Source organism: Callithrix jacchus, chromosome 6, assembly GCF_049354715.1.
Source record: "Callithrix jacchus isolate 240 chromosome 6, calJac240_pri, whole genome shotgun sequence".
Taxonomy (NCBI): Eukaryota; Metazoa; Chordata; class Mammalia; order Primates; family Cebidae; genus Callithrix; species Callithrix jacchus.
This window is the reverse complement of record NC_133507.1, coordinates 46,616,432-46,638,272: the sequence shown is the minus strand read 5'-3', so window position 1 is coordinate 46,638,272 and position 21,841 is coordinate 46,616,432. Positions and strand designations below refer to the sequence as shown.

The following is a 21,841-nucleotide window of genomic DNA, read 5'->3' as shown; positions in this document are numbered from 1 at the left end:
TATTTCCAGACCAAAAACAGTGGTTACAACTTAAATTTAACATAGCTAACATATAGTATCTCTGCTTTGTTTAGAATATTATTTTATGGAAAGAACAAACTGATGGATAATTGACTTTCTAAAAAATCTGATTTAAGGGGCAAAATAGTGTTCAATTTCTAGATACTCTAAAATTATTAATTTTTGATTCTAAATTCTAAAGTACATAATAAGTAACTAAAGAATCCAGAATTAAAGAGTCAGTGAAGATAAGGCTGCTTTCTTAGAGAAAGGGTGTCCTTCCCTCCAAAATTAAGCTTTAGCTCAATCCATTATACTGTATCTACATTTAGCCTGTTCATAGATTCCACCACAGTGTAAAATTTTTCCTACTGCCCTATTGTTTCTTTAACAACTAGTCTGATATTCCCGAACAAGCTGTAAAAGGTGCATTCTGGTAAAGTAGCTATCAAGTTATTTCCCGGCACTTAACTCCAGAAAGGTGTAGTATTCACAGCACTGAAACACTGCCCTTGCCTGTAATCAGTTGAAAGAACTAAGCACAACCTTTCCCATTTAGAAGCCTGTGCAACAGCCCACAGAAACAGCTAGAGATTGCATAATGTTTCCAAAGTTTTTCCAGTGCTATGTCATTTATGTGCTCGAATAGTCAAGATGTTTTTAAAATGTATTTTCAAGAGTTGATAAGAGTTTGTGCATGAAATTTCAGAAAATAGAAAATAAAAAAGACTCCTTTGGCATGCGTAAAGTTAAACTTTAAGCATTCTTGATTGCTCTGCTGTAGAATAGTGGCAGAATCCCCAAATTAAGGATGAAGGAGAGAAACTATTGTTCCTGACAGCTCTAGAGCCACCTGGGATGTAGCATTACTTACCTAAAGATGGGTCTTTGGAGATGTTTCTTCCTGATTGTGACATGGTCATCCATTTAAAGGTGAAGGTTTAACTTCTTCCTGGAAACCACTCCAGAAACTCCACAGAGGAAATGTGGAAGCTTATCCTGTTCTATTGTGCTGCAAGGAGCCCAGAAAGAAAAGGTAGTTTCCTCTTTCTCTTTTGGGGTGCTGGGAGAAAACTTGCCTGCTCTCTGCCAGCTGAGCAGAGTGTCCATAGAGGCCACATAAGACAGGCACGTTGGGGTACTCCCCCACAGAGCAGGGTGTGCAAAAACCACCAAGAGTCACGTTAATCCTGGCAAGAGAAGTGCACGGAACCCTCTGAAACAGAACAAAACAAACAGAAAACTTCCTGCCCCAAGTGCCACCCAGGTAGGAATTCCCTAAGTTATCGCAGCCATGAGAGCTCTCCTTCCACATGCTGGTCAAGCTCAGAACGGTCCCTCCTGTCTTTAAAACAGACTGTTTTAAGTCCCTCCCTGTCTTTGAAACAGACTGTTCTGAGGCTCAACTTTTTTTCTTCAAAATAAAAGTTGTACAGCTGGTTCAGCAGTCCCATGTGAGTACCCTCTGAAAGTTTTTCTCTTAAAATAAGAACTGTATACTAATTAATGAAGAAAGATAGCTTCGGGTTGCATGGCCGGCTCTGTTTCAGATTATAATTATTTTATAATTTTGCTTTTATTCACACTGAAGTGTGGAGACGACTCATCATTTTTAGCACTTATAACCTAATAACCTCCTCTTGGCTGAAGTTGAAAATGCCATTTCAACTGATAGAAGCCCATGTGAAACTGACCAGAGCTACAAAAGTTAGAAAAACAAAAATTGCTAATTTCTGCTGGTGACATTATACCCAGATGTCTGTACCCAAATGTGGCTTTCCAACTAAAAGGAAACATCTCTTGGAAAAAAATAGATGGAAATACACACACATCCACATATTTTTTAATAAAAGCCCCTCCAAAGTGCCCAGGAGCCTATGGTTTATATATGATATGATGAAATTTGAATTTGTAAAAGTATAAAGAAAGAAAAGCAAGTATAAAAGAATTTGTGAACAGCTGAAAATAAATGACATTAAAAATTGTTTTCTTTTAGAAGACAGACTCACTCTGCAGAAACTCTTATTCAAGTTACAGATAAAGAGAATGCTTATGTTTTGGTGTAACTTGTTTTGGAGACTTTCCTGTATCTGAATCATTAACAAAGTTCCTATTCAATCAATAATGTCATAAGATTCTAGGTCAGAGATTTGTAATAATCTAAATCATTTCAAAGCCTGATTAAAATGTTTTTAATATATACATGGAATAAAAGGAGAGAAATGTGTAACATGCATGCCTTCAGTTGAATGATCCATAAAAATAAAGATCAAATGTCATGAAGGAGGAAAAAATCTGTAGTACTGATACTCTCCAAATACTTCCAGGGAGCAAAATCACCTTTTTATTTTCCTCCCTGAGCAGTGATAAGGAAGAAGAGAGTTACAAGGAAATCACTGATTTTATTGAGCTGTTCTAATCCATACTAGGAAATGTAATCAGTCTGAGAGCATTGAAGTAAAAATAAAAGGGTTCTAGTCCTAGTTCTATATTGTGAGCAAATTTCTTGACCTATCTGAGCCCATTTTCTTGTTTCTAAGATGAAGTTTTAATATTAATTGAATTCTATATTTCTTTCAGACTTAATGGTACTATCACATTATTTCTAAATACGATTATTCTGCTTCTTGCAAATAAACTATAATAGAAGTTATGATGCCTGATACTCCAAAAACTACACACTTACCATATACAGTTATAAATAAATAAGGAAGCCATAAATAAAAAGATGATTTTATATTACATATAACATATTTATGTAGATATTACATAGTTATATAGTAATATACAGTAACATCTATGTCATTGTTCTTTTTATGATCAATAAGTATCCAAAGATAAATTCACATGTATGCTACATAGCAGTTAAATATACAGACCATCTATAAACAAACTTAGATGCAGACCTTTGAAGCAGATGCTTTATTATTACCATACGCTTTGGCTTTCTTTGTACATAGGAAAGCCCATAAGTAATAACACATTGTACAGGTCTTCTGGAAGGGTTTTTGCATTTGGAGGTAGCATTCAATTTCTGTAGTCATAGTTTACCTATATAATTAATACAGCATAAATATTCCTCCTGAGGGACAATTCAAGAAAATAATAAGCCCATCAACCTTTAAAACTTAACTTTCATTTTGTCTTCTTTTGAATTAGAAATGACAATTTCTACATGTACACAATGGAAGGAACTCAACACAAATACTAATAAACATGTAGCCAAGGTACTGTTCAAACAGTAAGCAAGTATGAAATCTAACTTGAAGCACAAAGCCTCGATTACCAAGAAACTGAAAGTTGTTAATCATAAGAAATCCATAACATCCCTTGTTACCTTATATATTTTTTATATTCTTTTTTTCCCCTGTGACCCCTGTGATAAAGGTAGAAAGTTTAGATTCACTTTATGGTAAGCACTATATTTAAAACCAATCTTAAATCCCATAGAGCATTCAGATGGTATCAGTAAATTAAATATTAACTGGGCACAAAGAAAAATATGCTATTTCTTACATGTTTTTATTAGCTTTTTCTTAAGAAGCATTTAAGTTTAACACTGGAAAAAAGTTGGCTTTATCAACTTATTCAACTTTAATGTGGTATTCAATAAGACAAAAGATTTCATGATTATTAATTAAATTACAAAAATATATTCCTTACATTAATGCAACTATAGTGTGCAAAATACTAAAATATATGGCATAAATTAAAAGGCCATAGTCTCCTATACAATAGACTATAATTTATTATGAATAGTTTTTTTTCTGGGGCGGGGGGGTCAGAAATGGTGTTTTCATTTTTTCTGTTTTGGAAAAACAAAGTCAGGCTAACTTTGTCTAGACATTCACACACACACGACCCAACACAGTGCTGTTAGAAACTGTCATAACTGGTGCTCAATAAATATGTTAATTTGCTAAAACACTCAGCTGAAACACACCAGGAATTCCATCTAACTAACTCATTTTGTGTGACAAAATACATATATCGACTCATAAGACTTTTCCAACCAAAAGGACCCTATGAATGTCATGGTATTTTTTGTAAGCATCATGGAAAAAAGGTAAGGTTTTCTTTTCCTTATTTTCTTCATTGTTATGGTCTGGTCATGTTTGTAATACACAAGTGCCAAAGCATGCAATGGCAAAAAGGTCATTTGATATCATGCCAGCCCAAGCACTGGAAAATGCATGTGTCTGCAGGTTCTGTTTAACCACTTAAGTCTAGTCAAATAGCATGTGAGACCCCATGTGTGTTCTTTCTGTTACACAACAGTTAATTAAACACAATGTTATAAGTTATATATTTTAATGAGCTTTAAATTAAATGTAGGGGGGAGGAGGAAATGCAATAAAGAAAGGATTAGATGGTATTTTAAGTTTTATCATAATATACATATATTATCTTAATTAAAAAAGACAACAATGCTTCTTTTCCTCTTGCCTCTCTACCATCCACCAAAATTAAAGCCAGCCTTGTGTATGATCAGAGTACCTCACACGCCTAAACTCATTTAGTTGTTTCCAATCTTTTCTCTCTTTTTTTTGACATATCATACATGAAAGATAAAGAGTGCATGTGATTCTCCCCCAAGAAAAGTTCCCCCAAGAAAGGTCTTGCTAAAACCATGAAAAGTAAAACATGTGCATTAAATACAAGCACTACTACAATTTTCATTTGTCATGACTAGAAATATCATGCCAGTAAAGTGGAACACCACTTGGTCAACTACACCATAAGATAAATGGCAGGGTGTAAATTCTTCCTTATAAACTAGCCATAACTCTGCCCCATTACCTCTAGAGGAAAAACTACTTCAAATAAGTGAGTGAGAGTAGAATCATTTTCAAGATAACTTAAATCTGATTTATCCTTCCGAGGTAAGTCATTCACAACTTTGAGCATTTTGTTTATTTTTTTATAACACATTTCTTGCTACAAGTTTCACAACTAAGAATCTAGTAGATACAGGAAAGAGCTGGGATTTGAACTCAGATGTCTCATTCCTGAACCCAAGATTTTACTCCTTACTAAGTTAGGCTTTCATTCTGTCAAGCACTCTGCCTCTGAGGTCACTCAGACTCTTTCTGGGCTGTATTTAACATTCTATTGGGGAAAAGGAGAAACAACCAACCACTAGAGAGAGTGTCTATTCTTCTTCATAACATTGCCAATTATGTTCCCAGTACCTGTAAACATCACCCCTAGAAACTTTTCCAAAGGGCCCTGATTCACTTGACATCAAGGTGAATCGAATAGGCTTATAAATTATCTCCTGCTAAGATATGAATGAAAGTTCTGTTCTATTGTAAAGATCCCTAGACTAATGTCAAAGAACATATATTTAAACCCCAGTTTTAGCAGCAAGTTTCCTTTCAACTCCCTTTATGTTAGTTTCCTCATTAGACAAACTAAGAGGCTGGACCAGATGACCTCTAAGATCCTTTCCAGCTCTAAAATTCTGCCTCTCTGACTAACCCTATGATAAAATGTCAAGCTATTTAAATTTAGTGTCCAACCAAGAATAAACTCTGTAGTCATTTTTAACTTTCCTTAACCACAAGGTCATGCATACCACAGAATACTTTTCATCCCCATTGATGTAGGATTAAAAACACAGCACACCACTCAAATGTGAAAATAAATTATAGCATCTTTTTTTTTTAATTGAGCTGTTGTTTGTTGTTGTTTTTTTCCTTATAGCTTCAACTTAGAACTACCCTAACTAAGCTCTGGAAAGGCAGGGATTAGTGTGTGATGTCTTCCCTGTGCATAGTATATAAAAGACATTCAGTGGTTATTTATTAAGTGAATGAATATGTGAACAAACTGATCATTAATACTATCTCATTATCTTCCTATATAAATAAATATTCTTTTTCTAAAAACTCAGTCATTTCTGGTAAATGTATAATCTTTCATATTTCTTCCAACCCATTGTTTTTCTTCACGGTGACACCTGAGTTTATAAGGAAGTGGGTTTCTATGACCTTGAGGTGGCAGGAAAGAGGTGGTCTCAGCCCCAAACCTGCAGGTCCCAAATCTCCTTTGTGTCCTCTGGTCTCCACAACTACATCCCTTATTTGTCTTATAACTTGGTTTCCTGCACACACCTACAGCTAAAATCCATGGCTTCTCTGATTAATTGCCTCAGTTTGGGAATCTTGGTCATTTGTCATGGATTGAGCCAACCTCAGCCTTCCTTGTTGCTTCAGTATCCTCTAAGTCTCACCCACATCCTCCATCTGGATCTTTATTGAGGCCATCAAACATTTGGCATCTGTCTGGGACCCCCTAGTCTCTTGCTGTGGTCATGGCAGGCTCATGACAGATACACTGCCCCATTTCAGCTAGCTTTTGACATTGTCACAGGGCTAACAGAACTTCCTGAGCCTCCATCCCCACCAGGCACTGAGGAAGACTTGGGATTGGCCACACCATGCCACCAGTTTTACTCTGTCATAGCTAACTCACTAAATCACAGCAAAATCCACTCTGCTTTAGCTTTTCAGTTTCAACCAAACCTGGTCCTCCTCTGGGATTTCAGCTTTAAGAAAGAAGTCAAAATACTTTGACCATTTTCACAAAACACCTTCCATTGGGGGTTCCCTTTTCTACACTACATCAGGGCACAAGAGATGCTTTCCCCATTTTATGTGGCAGAAAATATATTAGTTTATCTCCTGAGCAAACTTTGTCCATGGTGTATAACAGAACCAATTTCAAGTCTACAGGCCTTAATCTGGGAAATAATTTTTGGTGTGAACAAAGTCTGGCTTTCAGAAACACTGTCTTAAGGAGGCTCAAAATTTCCATTTAGGTTTTCAAAAGTGCTTCACACCAATGCTTCTGGTCATACCCATCAAAATGGAAGAGACAAACGCATTATTCCTACAAATGATGAAGCTTTCTTATTCATTTCATTGGGTGCATAATGAGTCCACCATACCACAATATTCACATTCTGCCTGATCCATCCCTTATGTACTGTACCCCTCATCTCAAGACCCTAACCTTTGGCTCATTCCCCACTAGCTGTGCTGGCGTTTTGTGCCTTGAACACTTCATACTCTTATCCTGCCTCCTCTGTATATAATGTTCCTCTATTTGAAATGCTTTTCCTCCTGCTCATTACTAAGATATCATTGTAGTGTCCCTCTTCAGAGATGTGACTCTCTTGACAACCCTATTTGAATTTCATGTACCTGTACCTGCACTGTTTTTGCCTCCCTCAGCAAGTATCATAATCTGTGTGCATCATAATCTGTTTAATTTTTTATTCACAAGTATATCTGTTCAATGTATAAATAAATCCATTCTGCAGGATGCAATAACTGAGGAAAAGATCAGAACATGTAACTCATCCTGACTACTATAAAAATAAAGCTAGTCAAGTTATACCAAAAATATATTTTTTCCTATACATGACTGCAAGACCCTAAAAATAGACTCACTGATCTCTTTCGATGCTTCAAAACATTTTCTAAAAGTTACATTTCATTTCATATTTGCCATTACACTTCTGCAAATCTGGAACTTTATACAAATGAGAGCAAATACAATGGTATCTTAGCCCATGCCATGCTGGCTATAACAGAATACTTGAGACTAGGTAATTTAAAAAGAACAGAAATTCATTCCTCACAGTGATAGAAGCTGGGAAGTCCAAGATCAAGGTATCATCCTCTGGTTTGGTGAGAGCCTTTTTGCTACATCCTCAAATGGCAGAAGTCAGAAAGGAATTCTAATTGAAAATGAACCCTTTTTTTTTCTGAAAGGGCCTTAATCCCATTAAGTAGGGAGCAGTCCTCCTGGCCTAATCACCTCTTAAAAGTCCCCCTCTTAATACCGCCACACTGAAATCATCTGAATTACTAGATTCCCTTGACTTGTGTATCAGACTCAAAGTTTATTGGCCACAAATTCACTAACAAAATACACCAGAATTATTATTTTCCTAGATTAATTAATAATAAAGTTCAGATTTATAGTTTCTAATGACAAAGAAAAGCTGTTTCCCACATTGGCTAACTTCCTGGTCATTTAAATCCACCAGAAAAAAAGGCTTTCTAAGTCACAAAATAGAAGAAATTCCTCCTTGTCACTGAAGTGTAGAAGTAGGTCAGTTAAAGTTTGATTGGATCCAATTAGCACTCCCACAAGTTCTGACAGCCTTAAGTGCTGCCAGTCAAATGACTTCCTATGAGTAGTATAACAAATAAAAATAAAATAAATTCTTACAAAGTATTAAAAAAAAAGAAAACATCAACAGCAACAATCACAAAGGAAATAATTTAAAACAGAGTCTCATAGCCAAACATCCATTGCTCAGTGTGTAATCAATCAAACATATAAATCTACCATAAAAGGAAATAGCTTTTGTATAGTGGGTAGTTAAAGGAACATTGCAAAAAAGAAGTCTTAATACAAAATTATCTTGGGTCAGAGGTCTAAAAAGGAGATGACTGAACAGGGGCTCAAAGGATGAATAGATATTCAACAAGCAGGATAAGAAGAAGAGCAAGCAGAGTTTCATAAGCCCTGAGTACCATGCAATAATACATGATTTAGAGTGCACATTGTGGATGAAATAGTGTGGTGTCACTTATGTGACATTTACCTGCAGAGTTACAGAGGTTCACACCATCACATAAACAGAGGGGTTATAATTAGGGAAGTGACCCATGTGATATCAAAGTTTAAAAGCATGTGATTCAGAGGTTTCCATTACTCCCCAAACATGCCAAAGATGTTCTTATCTGCAATTCTTCAGTCAGTGGAAAGCTGTTCAAAGGTAGCTGCATACTGAGACTTGGTTAGTTTCTCTTCAGCTCTGAAGTCCATCACAAAATCATCAACTTAACTTTAATATTGAGTCCTCCTTACCAGCTTTCCTCCATATTTTAAGTTTGGTTTCAACAAGACGCTAAATTGGATTAGTAATTTTTAAAGTCTGCTTAAGCTTCCAGTAATGCATATGAATAAATGTGCAGAGCTACAACCAAGAAACGAATTGAATCAACATCAGTAATGGAAAATTCCTAAATGCTAACCTACTGACTTCTCAAAGCTTTTAGAATCAGACTGCAGTAGAGATAATCATGACTCACACTGACTGAGTAGAAGCAAGCTACTGACTTTGCCAGACTTCCAGTAGTGTATTTGGTAAGGTTCTGTGTAAGTAACCCAAATGTATAGAAATAGGTTACAACCCTTATTACCTTTCTAAGATAAAAATGAGTCATTAACAGAGAAAATAAATACCACATATATTTGTACCCTCACTCCTTAAAAAACTCATTCTAATTTCAGCTTTTCTCTTTGCTTCTACTGAATACTCCCTCCACTCCAAGTGCACTGTAATGATCTATCCTTGGCAATCTCATCTTTGGAATTACTATCTTCTTTTGAATATCAATACATTATTACTATTAATTGTTCTATGATATGCCATAGTTACCATAATTTATTTGTACCTTTATTTTATTGAGTTCAAATTCCACACAGGTTTTAAACTGGTCAATAGCGCTTTCCCAAGCTCCATACTGGACATATTATTTACTGCATCAGCTACTGCATGGCTCAATACCAGAACAGAATATTAGAAATCAAGTCTATCCTAGAAATGCTGCATCTTTTTCAACATTATGAACCCTCATCTTGCTCTATGGTACTAGAAAATAATAATTTCCCCTCATCTGCTCTTTTCTCTACATGACCCAATGGAAAATGTGGAGGCAGGAAAGGTGGCATGTGTTTGGCAGTCATTTACTATCAGGTAGTATACTTTATATGCCCTGTTTCAGTTAATTCTACACAACACACCCAAAAGGTAGAATCTCATACATTCATTTTACACTCAGGGCAACCAGACTTTAGAAAAGTTGTATAATCTGCCAAATACTATAGTTGCCATACTACAGTAATAGGATCTGAATTCAGTCTTTCTTATGCTGATGTCTTTGTTCTTACTATCATATTGCACTGCCCCTTCATGATTATATTCTTAGTTTTAATAGAAGCCTTAAAGAAAAAAAGCACCTTGGCCAACCATATTTTTTTAAATTATAATTCCCTGATAATTTAAATTAAGTTGAACCCTAGCAAGAATTCAGACTTGATTTCAGAGACACATTACTCTGGTTCAGGTCATTCTCACAATCCAAGCATTACATATGGATGGATGAATGAACCATAAAAAACAGAAGACTAAATATCTGGAGGCTTTAAACTTTAAATTTTGCCATTTGTTTTCTGTATAATCTTTATTGAACAAAAGTAGATAAACAAAACTTTTGGTCAAAACGTTACTGAGAAATTCTCAGGAAAAAAAATCAAGTTAGTAAATGTGCAAATAAAATTGTGATCTATGTCCCCAGCATAGAGAATGGCTCTCCAATAAAAAGATGTGTCTGTAAGGTAATTTTCTCTTTGAAATCATGTTTGCAGCAACCCAAATCATAAAAAGAATTGATTAATTAAAATTCTCTAGCTTTTTCTAAATCACTTCATAAGATGTTTCATCTTCACTGAAGAGGCTGAATAGGTTCCATTCATAGACGTCTAAGCTTAGAGTTACCTATGAGATTACTGGCTCCTATATCCAATAAAAAAGGTGCTATTACTGAGCACATATATACCAAGCACTGCCAAGGATTCTAAAGATCCTATTACACTGAATTCCCCAGATGACAATATGGGGTAATATTAGTATCCTAAGTTTAGATATAACTAACATTGTACAGCTAAGACTGACAAAGCAAAGATTTGAACCTAGGACTCTTTTTCACTGAAGTCCACAAAATTAATTAATAGTGCCTTCTAGGGTTGGGGCCATCTAATAAGATTCACTTTGATTCTTTCTGTTTCTTACAATCATTTTATATTTTTATTTTTACTCTTTTCTTTTGCTCTGTTTCATAAATAATTTTCTTTTCCAGTAATAAGCATCAAGTATTTTATTAATTAATTCTAACCTTTAATTTATGTAGATTCTGAACTTACTTCTCTTGGTTGTTCTGCAAATACAGAACATTGCTGCTGTTCTGCATGTACACACTGTTTCAGTATAGTTCATGAACATCAATATCTTGACCTTGAAGTAATGAGATATTTGTTTTAAATAGAATCACAGACTTCCGGAATCTGAAGGGTTTTTCAAGGTCAAATTATTCGCCCTCCTAACCGTTACAAAATTCCTCTTGCTTTTCCTCTCAGAGAGGGCTTACCTCTCAAGGATCCCTGAGCTGGTAAAAATAAATCTACTGTTCCCCTGATCTCCAACTTTAAGACCTCTCATAATATGAGCATTTCATCTTGTTGAATGCTACTTGTATTTAAAGACAGAGACTTTTCTTTTCCTTTTCTTTTTTCTTTTTTTTTTTTTTTTTGAGACAGAGTCTTACTCTGTCACCAGGTGCCAGGCTGAGTGCAGTGGCATAATCTCGGCTCACTGCAACCTCCGCCTGCCAGGTTCAAACAGTTCTCCTGCCTCGGCCTCCCAAGTAACTGGCACTACAGGCAAACGCCACCACGCCCAGCTAATTTTTGTATTTTTAGTAGAGACGGGGTTTCACCATGTTGGCCGGGATGGTCTCGATCTCTTGACCTCGTGATCCGCCCGCCTCGGCCTCCCAAAGTGCTGGGATTACAGGCTTGAGCCACCGCGCCCGGCCGGAGACTTTTCTTAACACCAAGTTCTTCACCCAATACACAATCAAAATATAACAATCTGCTCCAAGATGGAGGGAAAACTGCCTGTGTTCAGCTTACTAAGAAGTCCTTTATTGGTCTCCAATGGGGCCACTTCCAAGGCATATTGAAAGGTAAATTTTGATTTTAATTTTTGAAACATAATTAATCTTTAAAAGTAATTTTAATACAATTAAATAAGTGCATTCATAAAAGGAACAAAAGAGGCAAAGAAGGGAGAGAAAGGAAGACTCACAGAGGAAATTATGCTGTTTTAGCAAGGTTTAGCCAGTGTTCGGAAGTTCGGCAGGGGAAAATTATTTACTAGAAAAACAATGTAGGAAAAAAAGTTCAGTCAAAGGAAGGTTGAAAATAATGCAGAAGCATAAAATATAGTATTCAGGAAGGTATCCTGGCATGACTTGAAGGTAAAAATATGAAGAGAAATTACAGGAGATGAATCTGAAAAATTACAGAGACCAAAATTATATATGGCGGACTGAAGCACTGAGACTATATGCAATAGGCAATGGGGAGCCACTAGCGGGCTACCATCAGAGAAATGACACCTTCTACTTTGCAGTCTTGGAAGATCTCACTAAACAGAGTAGAAAATATTTTTGAGGATTACAAGTATGGGTATAGGGATATCATTAAAAATCATGTTAGAGTAGTCTAGGTGAAAGAAGACTGGCTTGAAGTAAGGCAAAGGTATTAATTGAAAAAGACTGTATTCAAGTGATATTAATAGGGATAGTGCATAGGTCTTAGTGCATAATCAAGTGTACTGAATGAAAAAGGAAAAGGATTCTAAGCTAATAATTAGGTTTCTGGTTTGTTATCTGGGAGGATGGCTTAAGAAGACCCAGATTGGGCTGGAAGCGGGCGGTGTGGGCCAAGATGGCCGAGAGAAGACCCAGATTGGGCTGGAAGCGGGCGGTGTGGGCCAAGATGGCCGAGAGAAGCCAGCACTGGATTGCAGCTCACAGCCAATGAGATGCAGAGGGCTGGAGGACTTACGGTTCCAAACGAGGTGCCGGGTTCTTTTGTGGGAGAGTGATAGGGCACTGGAATTGGTCCCAGGGAAGGAGCCGCAGCGCAGGGTGACAGCCGCCTAGGGGGCAAACCAAGACGGGGTGAAACGTGCAGTCGGGTCGGAGGACTTAAGCCCCTCGGAGCTCGTTTCAGATCCTGTGCTTGCCTCATTCCTCCTGCAACCCACGGTCCACGGGGGCGGAAGGGCGGGGCCCTGCCAGACAGTGGGGCACCATGGGTAGTCGATGCAAATCTGAGCAGCGGCTACTGCCCAGCTCCGCAAGTTGTCACAGGGCCTTGGGTGGTAATTTGGACTAACGCTAGCGGGACAAACTGTTTCACTCTTGGAGAGACGCCATTAGGAAGGTGGGGCCAATCTCACCTGCAAACAAACTCCAGGGAAGGACCACCCCTGCAACAACCTGAGTGAACCAGAGAGAGCCCAGCAATGCCATCTACAGGCCAAAAAAGACACAGCTCCAACCACAATAGAAAAAAAAGTCCACTCAGAGACTCCTCTTGAAAGTTCACCAAATTCAAAGATTAAAGAAAGATAAATCCGCGAAGATGGGGAAAAAAACAGCGCAAAAAGGATGAAGCCACCAAAGAAGACCTCTTCTCCTCCCAGGGATCACAACTCCTCACCATCAAGGGAACAAAAAAGGACAGAAAATGAATCTGATGAATTGACAGAAGCAGGCTTCAGAAGGTGGGTAATAACAAACTTCTCTGAGTTAAAAGGCCATGTTCTAACCCAAGGCAAAGAAACTAAGAACCTTGAGAAAAGGTTAGACGAAATGCTAACTGGAATAACCAGCTTAGAGAAGAACATAAACAACTTGATGGAGCTGAAAAACACAGCACGAGAACTTCACGAGGCATACACAAGTTTCAACAGCCAAATTAATAAAGCAGAAGAAAGGATATCAGAGATAGAAGATCAAACCAATGAAATAAAATTAGAAGGCAAGATTAGAGAAAAAAGAGTGAAAAGAAATTAACAAAGCCTCCAAGAACTATGGGATAATATGAATAAACTTAATCTACACTTGATAGGCATACCTGAATGTGATGGGGAGAATGAATCCAAGTTGGAAAACACTCTTCAAGATATTATCCAGGAGAACTTCACAACCTAACAAGGCAGGCCAACATTCAAATCCAGGAAATACAGAGAACACAGCAAAGGTATTCCTCAAGAAGAGCAACCCCAAGGAACATAGTTGTCAGATTCACCAGGGTTGAAATTAAGGAAAAAAATGCTAAGGGCAGCCAGAGAGAAAGGTCAAGTCACTCACAAAGGAAAGACCATCAGACTCACAGCAGATCTCTCAGCAGAAACCCTGCAAGCTAGAAGGGAGTGGGGGCCAATATTCAACATCCTTAAAGAAAAGAGCTTTCAATCCAGAATTTCATATCTGGCCAAACTAAGCTTCATAAGTAAAGGAGAAATAAAATCCTTTACAGACAAGCAATTGCTGAGAGACTTCATCGCTACAAGACCTGCCTTACAGGAGCTACTGAAGGAAGTACTAACAGGGAAAGGAACAACCAGTACCAGCCACTGCAAAAACATACCAAATGGTAAAGAATAATGATGCAATGAAGGAGCTACATCAATTAATGGTAAAAACAACCAGCCAGTAACAAAATGGTAGGATCAAATTCAAACATGACAATATTAACGTTGACTGTAAATGGCCTAAACACTCCAATCAAAAGACACAGATTGGCAAACTAGATAAAAAGTCAAGACCCATTGCTGTGCTATATTCAGGAGCCCCATCTCACATGCAAAGACTTCCATAGAGTCAAAAGAAAGTGATGGAAAAAGATTTACCAAACAAATGGAGAGCAAAAAGAGGCAGGGGTAGCAAGCAGTCCTAGTCTCTGATAAAACGGACTTTAAACCACCAAAGATCAAAAGTGATGAAGAAGGGCGTTATATAATGGTAATAGGATCAATGCAACAACAAGAGCTAACAATCCTAAATATTTATGCACCCAATGCAGGAGCACCCAGATACATATAGCAAGTTCTTAAGGACCTACAAAGAGACTTAGACTCCCACACAATAGTAGTGGGAGACTTTAACATTCCACTGACAATATTGGACAGATCAATGAGACAGAGAGTCAACAAGGATATCCAGGACTTAAACACAGATTTGGACCAAGTGGACCTAATAGACATTAACAGGACACTCCACCCCAAATCAACAGAATAGACATTCTTCTTAGCATTACCACATTGCACTTACTCCAAAATTGACCACATAATTGGGAGTAAGTTACTCCTTAGCAAATGCAAAACAATGGAAATCATAACAAATAGTCTCTCAGACCACAGTGCAATCAAATTAGAACTCAGGATTAAGAAAAGCACTCAAAACCACACAATCACATGGAAACTGAACAACTTGCTCCTGAATGATGAATGGATAATCAATGAAATGAAGTCAGAAATAAAAATGTTCTTTGAAACCAATGAGAATGAAGATATAACGTACCAGATCCTATGGGACACATTTAAAGCAGTGTCTAGAGGGAAATTTATAGCAATAAATGCTCAGATGAGAAAAAAGGAAATATCTAAAATTGACACCCTGTGGTCAAAATTGAAAGAGCTAGAGGAGCAAGATCAAAAAAACTCAAAAGCAAGCAGAAGACAAGAAATAACTAACATCATAGCAGAACTGAAGGAGATAGAGACACAAAAAAACCCTTCAAAAAATCAGTAAATCTAGGAGCTGTTTTTTTTTGAAAAGATCAGTAAAATAGACTGCTAGCTATAAAAAAGAAAAGAGAGAGGAATCAAATAGATGCAATAAAAAACTATAAAGGGGAGATCATCACCAATTCCTCAAAAATATAAACTACCATCAGAGATTACTACAAACAACTCTATGCACATAAACCAGTAAATCTGGAAGAAATGGATAAATTCCTGGACACTTGCACACTCCCAAGACTAAGCCAAGAAGTAGGTGAAACCATGAATAGACCAATAACAAGGTCTGAAGTTGATGCAGCAATTAATAGCCTACCAACCAAAAAGAGGCTCAGGTACAGATGGGTTCACAGCTGAATTCTACCACACATACAAAGAGGAGCTGGTACCATTCCTCTTGAAACTATTCCAAACAATACAGAAAGAGGGAATCCTGCCTAACTCTTTCTATGAGACCAACATCATCCTGATACCAAACTCTGGCAGAGACACAACTAAAAAAGAAAACTACAGGCCAATATCAATGATGAACATTGATGCAAAAATCTTCAATAAAATACTGGCAAACTGAATCCAACAGCACATCAAAAAGCTTATCCACCATGATGAAGCAGGCTTCATACCAGGGATTCAAGGCTGGTTCAACATATGCAAATCTATAAACATAATTCACCACATAAACAGAACCAAAGACAAAAACCACATGATTATCTCAATACATGGCCATCAACAAAATTCAACAGTCCTTTACGCTAAAAATTCTCAATAAACTAGGTATCAATGGAATGTATCTCAAAACAATAAAAGCTATTTATGACAAACCCACAGCCAATATCATACTGAATGGGCAAAAATTAGAAGCACTCCCTTTAAAAACTTGCATTAGACAAGGATGCCCTCTCTCACCACTCCTATTCTATATAGTATTGGTAGCTCTAGCCAGAGCAGTTAGGGAAGAAAAAGAAATAAAAGGCATTCAATTAGGAAAAGAAGAAGTCAACTTGTCCCTATTTGCAGACAACATGATCATATATTTAGAAGACCTCATCGTCTCAGCCCAAAACCTCCTTAAGCTGATAATCAAATTCAGCAAAGTCTCAGGATACAAAATCAATGTGCAGAAATCACAAGCATTCCTATACACCAACAACAGGCAAACAGAGAGCCAAATCACGAGCAAACTCCCATTTACAATTTCTACAAAGAGGATAAAATACCTAGGAATACAACTAACAAAGGAGGTAAAAGATCTCTTCAAGGAGAACTACAAACCACTGATCAAGAAAATAAGAGAGGAAACAAACAGACGAAAAAACATTCCATGTCATGGTTAGGAAGAATCAATATTGTGAAAATGGCCATATTGCCCTAAGTAATTTATACATTCAATGCTATCCCCATGAAGCTCCCATTGACCTTCTTCACAGAACTGGAAACAAAAACACTTTAAACTTCATATAGAACCAAAAGAGAGCCCACATAGCCAAGACAATCCTAAGCCAAAAGAACAAAGCTGAAGGCATCACATTACCTGACTTCAAACTATACTACAAGGCTAGAGTAATCAAAACAGCATAGGGGTGGTACCAAAACAGAGATAGAGACCCATAGAACAGAACAGAGGCCTTGGAGTCAATGCCACACATCTACAACCTTCTGATCTTTGACAAACTGCTCAAAAAGATGCAATGGGAAAAGGATTTCTTGTTTAATAAATGGTGTTGGGAAAACTGGCTACCATGTGCAGAAAGCAGAAACTGGACCACTTCCTGACATCTTATACAAAAATTAACTCCAGATGGATTAAAGATTTAAACATAAGAACTAACACCATAAAAACCCTAGAAGAAAATCTAGGCAAAACCATTCAGGACATAGGCATTGGCAAGGACTTCATGACTAAAACACCAAAAGCAATGGCAACAAAAGCCAAAATAGACAAATGGGACCTAATTAAACTTAAGAGCTTCTGCACAGCAAAAGAAACAATCATTAGAGTAAATCAGCAACCAACAGAATGGGAGAAAATTTTCGCAATCTACCCATGAGACAAAGGGCTAATATCCAGAATCTACAAAGAACTAAAGCAGGTTTACAAGAAAAAAACAAATAAACCCATTCAAAAGGGGGCGAAGAATGTGAACAGACACTTTTCAAAAGAAGACAAATATGCGGCCAACAAACATATGAAAAAATGCTCATCATCTTTGGTCATTAGAGCAATGCAAATCAAATTTGCAAAAATGCAAATCAAAACAACATTGAGATACCATCTCACGCCAGTTAGAATGGCAATCATTAAAAAATCTGGAGACAACAGATGCTGGAGAGGATGTGGAGAAAAAGGAACACTTTTACACTGTTGGTGGGAGTGTAAATTAGTTCAACCATTGTGAAAGACAGTGCCCTGATTCCTCAAGGATCTAGAAATAGAAATACCATTTGACTCAGCAATCCCATTACTGGGTATATACCCAAGGATTATCATTGTTCTGTCATAAAGACACATGCACATGTATGTTCACTGAGGCACTGTTTATGATAGGAAAGACCTGGAACCAACCCAAATGCCCATCAATGATAGACTGGACAAAAAAATTTGGCACATATACACCATGGAATACTACCCAGCCATAAAAAAGGATGAGTTCATGTCCTTTGTAGAGACATGGATGAACCTAGAAACCATCTTCTCAGCAAACTGACACAAGAACAGAAAACCAAACACTGCATGTTTTCACTCATAGGCAGGTGATGAACAATGAGAACACTTGGGCACAGGGAAGGGAATAACACTCATGGCGGGGGGTAGAGGGGGAGGACATCAGGGGGGCAGGGAGGACAGGGAGGGATAACACCAGGAGAAATGCCTGATGTAGGCAACGGGGTGGGGGGATGGAGACAGCAAGCCACTATGGTATGTATGTACCTATGCAACAATCTTGCAGGATGCAGGATGTGCACATGTACCCCAGAGCCCAGATACAATAAAAAAGAAGAAAAAGAAGAAGACCCAGATTGGTAGTAAAACGAAAGAAGTATAATGGTAAGTTTATTGGTGACACATAGGGAGTTTGCAATACCAAAACATGGTTCAAGTGAAGATATTTAATGGGTAATTCGATATTTAAATGGTGCAGGGGGATAGTGTGATGAAAGAAAATAGAAGACAATTGTCTATATAAAAAATGGGGGAGGGGAGTTGCATAAATATAAAACTATAAATGTGGATGGTCTTGATCAGAGAGAACATTTAGATTACAGAAGTAAAGTTCCAAGAAAAAAAAATCTGGCAATTGAGGGGATGGGCTGGGAAGAGTATTCAGTTAAGATGTCAGAGAGAATTGGGAGTCAGGAGAAGTTTGTCCTACAATAGAAGTGGAGAGGGCATCAAGTAGAAGATGTCACTGGCACCAAAGCTACAGAGAAGTCAGAGAAATTAGAGGATCATTTACACTATACATTTCCAGTAAAGTTGGCAGCAATGGAAGCCACTGATGGCCTTAATTAAAGCAGTTTCTGTGCTGCAACAATCCCATATTCAGTAAGACAAAAAGTTCTGAAACCAAGAAAACCTTCAAGGTTGGGGGAATTTTTCTGATTAGGCACACAAAACAAGCACTTCAGTTAATTTTTCCCATGGAAATGAATATGAAAGGAAGATATGGGATAACTGTACAAATATTTGAAGTCACAGAAAAAGTACATATGACTATCTGTTTACATGACATTTTACTTCAAAGAATTTGTTGTTGTTTTCTACCTTAATGCCTTGATTTAAAGTTTCTGAGGAATATTTTCTTTTGGGAGGACATGTGTAGGAACATAACAGAAATATAAACCCAAAGAAAAGTTACCCTAATTGTGTCTTCCTCGGTTGGAATTTTTGAATAATCTTTTTGGGTTATGGTATATGTAGAAAGAGGGACACTGTTGGCTCAAAGCATATAATTTAAGGAAACACAGATTATCTCATATGTTCTCCTCTTCCTTTCAGGATTCACTTCCAGAATCCCAGTTCTCTCATTTTGATTCTGGAATTTCAAGTCTCAAACTGAAGCAATCATCTAGGGTTAATATTCTACATATTTTCTTCCCATTCTGATTTCTATAGAAATTTGCATATTCTGTGTTTTATTGGCTCAATATGGTACCCTAGCCAGCTAACCGGATAAAGAAATGAAATCTTCTAATATATTAGGAGATGATAAATTCCTCTTATTACATTCTAGGACATGATTATCAAGAACTCTAACAGAAAGTAATTATGGTAGATTGATGGGAGGCTATTTAGTTATAGACATGCCTTTAAATCCTCTCACATAGCTATCTATTCTTGACTATATGCAAGCATCATATACTCCCATTCAACTGCAGTAAATGCCTATTGTCTTTTTATTTTTGAAAAAGAAATCATAAATGGGTGACATATTTCTGCATTATTAAAACAAGATATATTCTAAAATAAAATACTGTTCTATTGAGAAACAAATTAACAGTACACAAAACTTAAGGTATGTTCTCAATATTATAATTTGATTTTTCCAAATTATCTAAAATGTTTATTATCCCAATATTATGTGTTAAAAATATTCTTTATTTTCTCTTCTACTTTAAAATGTTACTTTTATTAGACTTTTTTTTTTGCTTTATTTTCTCTTTTCTGTTGATTTTTCTGCTCAAGTGCCAAACTGGTTTAATTACTGTAGCTTTTAGTATGCCTAAACATTGAGTAATAACAGTCTTCCTTCAGTTTATTTTTCCCCTTCCCACAAAAATTTTTTGGATACTAATGTATATATACTAGTCCATTCTAATGCTGCTAATAAAGACATACCTTAGACTGAGTAATTTATAAAGGAAAGAGATTTAATGGACTCACAGTTCTACATGGCTGGGAGGCCTCATAATCATGGCAGAAGACAAAGGAAAAGCAAAGGGATGTCTTACAGGGCAGCAGGCAAAAGGGCTTGTGCAGGGGAACTCCCTTTTACAAAACCATCAGATCTCATGAGACTTAATTTCTACCACAAGAACTATGGGGAAAACTGTCCCATGATTCAATTATCTTCACTTAGCCTCATCTTTAACATGTGGGGATTATCACAATTCAAGGTGAGATTTGGGTGGGAACAACATCAAACCATATCAGCATGTTTATTCTTCTCCATAAATTTATTTTTATATATAATCATTTTGCATGTATAAATCACCTAATAATTTGAGCAAAAGAATATTGAAAATAATGGGAGCCAGGTTGCTCATGATTTGATAGGGAATTTTGAATATGGAAAGGGGAAGAACTAAAATAGGTACTATGGCATTGGCTAGAAGTTAGAGGTGCTGGTATAAGCTACAGGTTTTATAAATATAATATATATAACCCTAGCTATGTCCAGTGAGAAGAGCAAGAAACAATGATACAGCAGTAACAATTAGCACACCTAGCACCCAAATTTTGGGTTCTATATATGATTAGCTACTAAAAGTGATGAGGATTCCTCATAAAATAGGCTGAATCCAGGGCTGGGGAGAGAAAAAGTGCAAGATAAATCTGGAATACATCACACTAGAAAGTAAAGATGCATTCAAAGAATAATGGGAGCATATCAAAAGAACATGAGGATGAGCTTGAAGAGACTTCATTGATCAAATATGGGACAATTTTAGCATCAGAATAAATAATGTATTATGTATTACTGCCCACTGAATAAAATCAGAATCCATGAGTCATTACTGATATAAATAAGTGAATGAATACACTAGGAATAAAGCTCTTCCTACTGGAAACACCAACTAATAAATACCAAAGGAATGATAGAGCTAGAAAATCAGTGAATAGTAAAACCACTAGGTGAATATTTGGTGAGAAAGAAGCAGGATATTTGTATAATCTCAAAGTATCATTCTATAAATTTCTAATTAATTCAAAGAATTTAAAATGGAAATAATACTGCTATTGCATCACTATTAGGACAAACTCGGATTAATTATGCACCTCCTGACCCAATATCACAAAAACAGATCTACTCATTTTAGTAAAAATAAAAATTTCTAATTTTTTTGGTGGAAATACCAAATGTAACCAAAGTGAGGGAAGTCTACAAATAATTGTCCTGTACTCTAAAAATGTCAAGGTCAAAAAACACAAGGAAAAGTTGAAGAATCATTCCAAATTAAAAGACCCAAGAGACCTGACAATTAAATGCAATATATCATCTTAGATTTGTTTCTACAATAGGAATGACCTAGATATAAAAGATTATTGGTACGAAAACAAAACTTGAATAAGAACTGCAGACTAGATAGTATTTTGTCTGTGTTAAATTCTTTGATTTCAATTGTGCTATGTATGTGTAAATGTGTGATAAAAATTATATG

The 21,841-nt window shown here is 36.6% G+C and overlaps 1 protein-coding gene across 17 annotated transcripts in view; it reads right to left on the bottom strand.

Annotated features, from left to right (window-relative positions):
* The window catches only part of PDE1A (phosphodiesterase 1A), a 531,703-nt gene that overhangs the window by 276,147 nt on the left and 233,715 nt on the right, over window positions 1–21,841 (bottom strand). For 2 of the 17 annotated variants that reach the window (XM_008998597.5, XM_035304347.3), the window contains exon 1: window positions 875–1,322. The exons of the other annotated variants lie outside the window; for them this stretch is intronic. In XM_008998597.5, the coding sequence (XP_008996845.2) occupies window positions 875–927 (53 nt within the window). In that variant the 5' untranslated portion in view covers window positions 928–1,322. Of the gene's footprint in view, window positions 1–874; window positions 1,323–21,841 lie in introns of those variants that run through there. 17 annotated transcript variants of the gene reach the window in all.